This window comes from Carassius carassius, chromosome 20 (genome assembly GCF_963082965.1).
Source record: "Carassius carassius chromosome 20, fCarCar2.1, whole genome shotgun sequence".
Taxonomy (NCBI): domain Eukaryota; kingdom Metazoa; phylum Chordata; class Actinopteri; order Cypriniformes; family Cyprinidae; genus Carassius; species Carassius carassius.
The window spans coordinates 27,738,146-27,744,145 of record NC_081774.1 but is presented as its reverse complement, the minus strand read 5'-3'; the positions used below and the strand labels follow the sequence as shown (position 1 = coordinate 27,744,145).

The 6,000-nt window shown below is 34.6% G+C and overlaps 1 protein-coding gene across 1 annotated transcript; it reads left to right on the top strand.

The window, feature by feature from the left end:
* Positions 1-391: 391 nt before the first annotated feature.
* On the top strand, positions 392-1,767 carry rgs5b (regulator of G protein signaling 5b). The gene is made up of 4 exons (XM_059500968.1): positions 392-495; positions 686-825; positions 932-1,098; positions 1,198-1,767. The coding sequence occupies exons 1-4, from the start codon at positions 452-454 to the stop codon at positions 1,369-1,371; spliced, it is 525 nt and encodes a 174-aa protein (XP_059356951.1). The 5' UTR covers positions 392-451; the 3' UTR covers positions 1,372-1,767.
* Positions 1,768-6,000: the final 4,233 nt, after the last annotated feature.

The window sequence follows — 6,000 nt, the reverse complement described above, 5'->3', positions numbered from 1 at the left end:
AAGAACTGTTTTTGTCAAGTCAATGGGATATAAAAACAACAGTGGAACACACTGGCATTCAGTGTATGAAAAAAGCACCGAAACATCAATTTATTCTTTGGTTTAAATGTTAATGTTAATGTTCCTTTTTGCCTGAATTATCCTTGTAAAGTTCAACTTTTGGCATTACATCCATTTCCATTGTTTTATGCCAAGAGACAATTAAGCACAAGGGAGGAAAAAGTGAATCTTTGAGACAGTGCCTTCTGGAAATGATTCACTGGAGACTAAACGCTGCTTGAAGGGCAGAAACTCCCCCTCCCTCCACAGCCTGCGTTTCATTGGCCGACTCATGTGATGTCATGGAGGGTGAAACTGTATAAATAACCTAGCACTGCTTACATTTAGACAGAATCTAAAGTCTATCAGACATCCATCCACTTGTGGAGCATCTCTGGACATCTCTATTAACATGTGCCGATCACTAGAGCATCTGCCAGTCACTTGTCTGGAAAGGTATGTTTCATATTTTCTTAAAAATAAATACTGGTAGAACAGCTAAATGCTACTATTTTCTTTTAAACTAGACCTTATTTAAGTAGCTTAAACCTAAATCACCTAAAAAAAATCACTGTTAAATAATAATGTAGAAAGAAAAATTAAGTACTTTTCCCACTGAAATGAATGCTTTTTTTGTTCGTCACAGGGCAAAGGAGCTCAAGGCTCGGTTTGGAAGTTTTCTACTAAAGCAAGAGCTCAGTATCATGGGCCACTCACAAAAAAATAAAAAACGTACACCGGAGGACAGACAGAAATGGTCTTTCCATGAACTCCTGGCACACAAAGGTAAATGCATATCATTAAGAAATGTGCGGAAATTTAAAAGTACATTGTTCTCACATTGCTGTAGAATGAAAGGGTTGTCTAATGTCTTCTTCATGTTTCTTCGCAGAGGGGCTGTGCGCTTTCACAACGTTCCTGGCATCTGAGTACAGTGAAGAAAATATTGCTTTCTATTTGGCCTGTGAGGAATACAGGAACACAAAGAGCTCATCGAAGCTGTGCGCCAAGGCCAGGAAAATCTATGAGGAGTTCATCGCCTCTGACGCACCAAGAGAGGTACATTTCCTAAGAATATTAACAGTACAAAAGACTTGCACTTTATATATATTTAATGGAAAATGTCTAACAGCAAATCATTCCTTTGCATATTTTCAGGTTAATCTTGATAATGAAACTAGAAACATCACCTTGAAGAATATGGAGCAGCCCACACCGTCCTGCTTCAACCTTGCCCAGAGTAAAATTAACACCCTCATGGAGAAAGACTGCTACCCTCGATTCCTCAAGTCAGCTGTCTACCAAGAACTCATCACACAGCATGTGGGTTAAACTACCCTAAAGACAGCAGGGGATGAATGTGTCCCCGGTTAACATGGCATTTGTGTGACGTGATGGTCACTTAATGATCTGAACCTGTTTCCTGAGGTTCAGGAGGACTGGACGCACGGTCTCAAAAGCCGACTGGAAGTCCTCGGGCATTCGAGAACATTGACTCTATGAACACAGCACTGGAGCACACAGAGATCAAGATTGTACTGTAGCACTGAACAATAACTGTGAAAGTGAAATGACTTTTGCACAATTATGTGTTAAATATGTATTTTGTATTGCCTATGAATATTTATTGAAAATAGAATTTATATTTGTATTTATATTTGATGAACAATTGTGGGTTATTTATTGAACTTTTGAGTGAAAAAAAAGAATAAATTTTGTACATGCAAAGATCTGTCTTTGTCTGCATTTTTGGGTTCATAATCATTGACAGCATTTTATTTTATTTTATTTTATTTTATTTTATTTTATTTTATTTGTTTATATTTATATTTATATTTATATTTATATTTATATTTATATTTTTTATTCAGCAAAATAAAATATTTTAACTACATTTTATTATTATTATTATTATTATTATTGATTTTATTTAGCTTTTTGAGTTTTATTTAAATTTTAATGTTACTTATTTTACTTTACATTTTATCATTATTATTATTATTGATAGTATGTTAATATTAATTTAAAAGAAATATGTTGTGTGCATCTAAAGGAAATGTTAGGATGCTTTAATGTCATCATACGTAAGAGACGTCCCCCCTCTGCTCTTCATCTTCCCACACATCCCACTCACAAGGGTTAATGGAGGCTCTTAGTCACCTCCAGCACACATAGCCTGGCACCTTTCTGAGTGAGCCTCATAAAGAGACTAAAAATCTACTCTATTCACATACACACACATAATTAACTGCTACCAATGGGATCATTCCATTATTCCAGAATACAGGGACAAGCAGAGGTGTTTTTTCCAAGAAAGCTGGTCTCCATGGCGACAGCGTGGACCACTCATCTCACCCACTCCACGCCTCTGCAGGAACCTGTTTATCTTCTGCAGCGATGGCACTGAGAGACAGCGGCCCACTCTGACTCACCTGCTCTGAACCCCCTCATGCTGCCCTTTAAAACTGCCATCTGCAATCATTCTCACCATTAACATTTGAACAGGGACAACTGGCTCAATAATGCTCATAGAACTAAACAGACTGAACAGTCATAGAACAGGCTTGTGAAAAATGGCCATAATATTAGTCTTTTCATAAAATCTTTTAGTTTTTTAAGAGAGCTTTTTATTCTCTACTTCTTGAAAAAATAAATGCCTTTAAGAGCTCAGAAATTGAAACACACTGGTTTTAACATAAAAAGTATTTTTAATCTCCAAACATATAGAGACATCCCAGGTAAATAGGGTAAAATAGGGTAAAACGGAATTAGCCTATTTCAAAATTCTTGTTTCATATTTTTGACATTGCAGTTTCTACAGAGGATAACTTGAGATATCAGAGGATTTTTGATATCTCCTTTTAGCTCTCATAAACCTGAAAATAATGTCAACAGCCAGAAAAGAACAAGCATTTTTGGATTTTTTTTTCTTCTCTTCATGACAAGCCAAATAGCCTAAGATCTCAAAACTGACCAATGCGTAAAAAAAAAAAAAAAAAAAAAAAAAAAACACCGGAACTATGTGAGAGAGAGAGAGAGAGAGAGAGAGAGAGAGAGAGAGAGAGAGAGAGAGAGAGAGAGAGAGAGAGCGTTCACCCAATATTACATTATATCCAGGGTCTTAAAATATTATGTCTACCCCTATTGGTAGATGTTGTAACTACATTTCTAAAAAGGATGTTTCTTTGTTGAACTCCGTTTAAAAGTAGTTGTGAATTCTAACAAAATAACTCCAAGAATGATATGAAACATAAAGTATTATAGAATATATATATATATATATATATATATATATATATATATATATATATATATATATATATATATATATTATGTACACATAACATGTGAGTCCAAATGATTATTATATGGACTTACATTTTAAGTGTCTGTTGTCTTAGTGTTGTCTAAGTGTCATGTCATAGCCTAGGAAAGTGCTTCTCATGAGAATAAATGACAGATCCAGAAGGTCCTGTGCCAGCCAATCAACTGCCATTGAGATCAACGGGAAAGATAATACATTTTCACTATTTGAGACTTCCTTGTTATCACTATTAGATAAATGTATATATTGGTTCTATCCAACAAAACTATATATTTGTGTAGAAATAGTAATCTGAACTTTTATCATTTTGAAACTGCTATTACTGTAGTAAAAACCAAGAGTCCCTCAGTTGCCTAACAAACTGTTTTATGTATCTGCAACTTTTTCTCCAAACTTATGTTTTAGTTTTTCTTCTTAATTTTATTTAATTTATTTATTACAAGTAATCTGACTTAAGTAAAACCTCTGCAAAGGAAAAGGCAGGACTGTGGATTGCTCGACAGTGAGCTAAATCCAGGACTCTCTATTACTGGAAGAGAACATTTCCTTCTTCTTCTAAAGATGTCTGAGGATGTGGCGCACTTTCTATTTTGGCAGTATGATTATGGTAATTGCTGATAAAATGAACAACAATGTCAGCAGACTGCCATGTCATAGTTATTTTAAGTAAACATTGCCATGTTTAGTAACTGCTGCTGTTTGAGGTGACACACACCCACCTTCCAGCAGAAGTTCTTCATAACTCAGGACTGTGTAAGTCACACTTGAGCATGCAGACACAATAGAGGAGCAGTATATATGTAGGGGACAGATTTTAGAGAAATGATCAGTGTTTTCCATCTCTATTATTCTGCCCGACTGTGGATCATTTGTAGCCACTCTTCCCGAACACGAGCTGGTGATGAGGAAGTCCTTAAAAATTTGTCATCCAGGAAAGTGGAGTAAGGGCTTTAACTACTGTTTATTTTAAATCACTCACTTTACCCTCACCAATTGTTTAAACAATAAACATGGAATTATAGAGATTTATTTTTATTGTAATGTCACATATATATATATATATATATATATATATATATATATATATATATATATGTATATATAGTACAGACCAAAAGTTTGGACACACCTTCTCATTCAAAGAGTTTTCTTTATTTTCATGACTATGAAAATTGTAGAGTCACACTGAAGGCATCTAGGACTATTTGACCAAGAAGGAGAGTTATGGGGTGCTGCGCCAGATGACCTGGCCTCCACAGTCCCCGGACCTGAACCCAATCGAGATGGTTTAGGGGTGAGCTGGACCGCAGACTGAAGGCAAAAGGGCCAACAAGTGCTAAGCATCTCTCGAGGAACTCCTTCAAAACTGTTGAAGACCATTTCAGGTGACTACCTCTTGAAGCTCATCAAGAGAAAGCCAAGAGTGTGCAAAGCAGTAATCAAAGCAAAAGGTGGCTACTTTGAAGAACCTAGAATATGACATATTTTCAGTTGTTTCACACTTTTTTGTTATGTATATAATTCCATATATAATTCCACATGTGTTAATTCATAGTTTTGATGCCTTAATCTGTACTGTATATATATATATACAATACAACACATATATACATATATAAGAAATGATAATACAAAATGTTTTGATGTAAAACAACTAAACCTTACTAGAAATATTTAATGTATATATATTTTTAAATTATTTAATTAAAAGATTTTTTGGGAGTCAAACAAAGATTACTGGAGTATGTTTTACTATAAACAAACAAAAAACAAACATATTACAGCACAATGTACCGTATTTGTTTGAAGAAAATTTCCATCTAGATTTTGTTGTTGTTGTTTTACCTGTATTTAGAATTTTGCACTTCACCGAATTGTGTTTTAATTTAGTTAATGGAAAATGTCTACAAAATTGCTGGATAATATACTGGCAGGAAATTATGTATTTTTTACAGTGTACAAGAAAATACTTTTCATTTTAATCTTTGAAAATTCCATGTTTATTTAATTTTAATTTTAATTTTAAGACATTTTATTAATTTTTTTTAATTAAGTGCGAAATTTACAAGCAATTTCTGATTGCTTACTGTTTCTATTTTTTTTTTTTTTTCAATGTACTTGTTTCTCAATGACAAGTAAAACATCTCCCAGTTTAAGCCTCTAATGCATGATGGGTACTTTAGCTTTACTGAAAATGCAACAATTACAACTGATTGGCTTCATTTAGGTCCATTTAGCATCCTGCTGTTATCAAGCTAATATTTTTCTAAGGGAACATTCACATTCATCCTTCACAGTCTGTGTTCTCACTCCATTTCTCCCTCTTCGTTCTTTTTTCATCTCCGAAGGGGGCTGTTACACTGATTTGAGCTCAAATTGGCAAAAGATGAACTGTGGAACAACAAGCCTCACAGTCCCCTAAAGTAATAAGATCAAAAACTCAATAGGTACAGTGCGTTCTGAGACAGAATCTCCTCACCTGTTTCTGTGCTGTGAAAACATAGTGTGTCAAGCAGTGCACACGTTTGCTGTGTTATTGTGCACACTTATTTATAGTCACATCACAGTCAAGTTCAGGATTATGACGCAAGTCTCTCAACACCTTGAGAGGTAGACCCATGAGCCAAAAGAACATA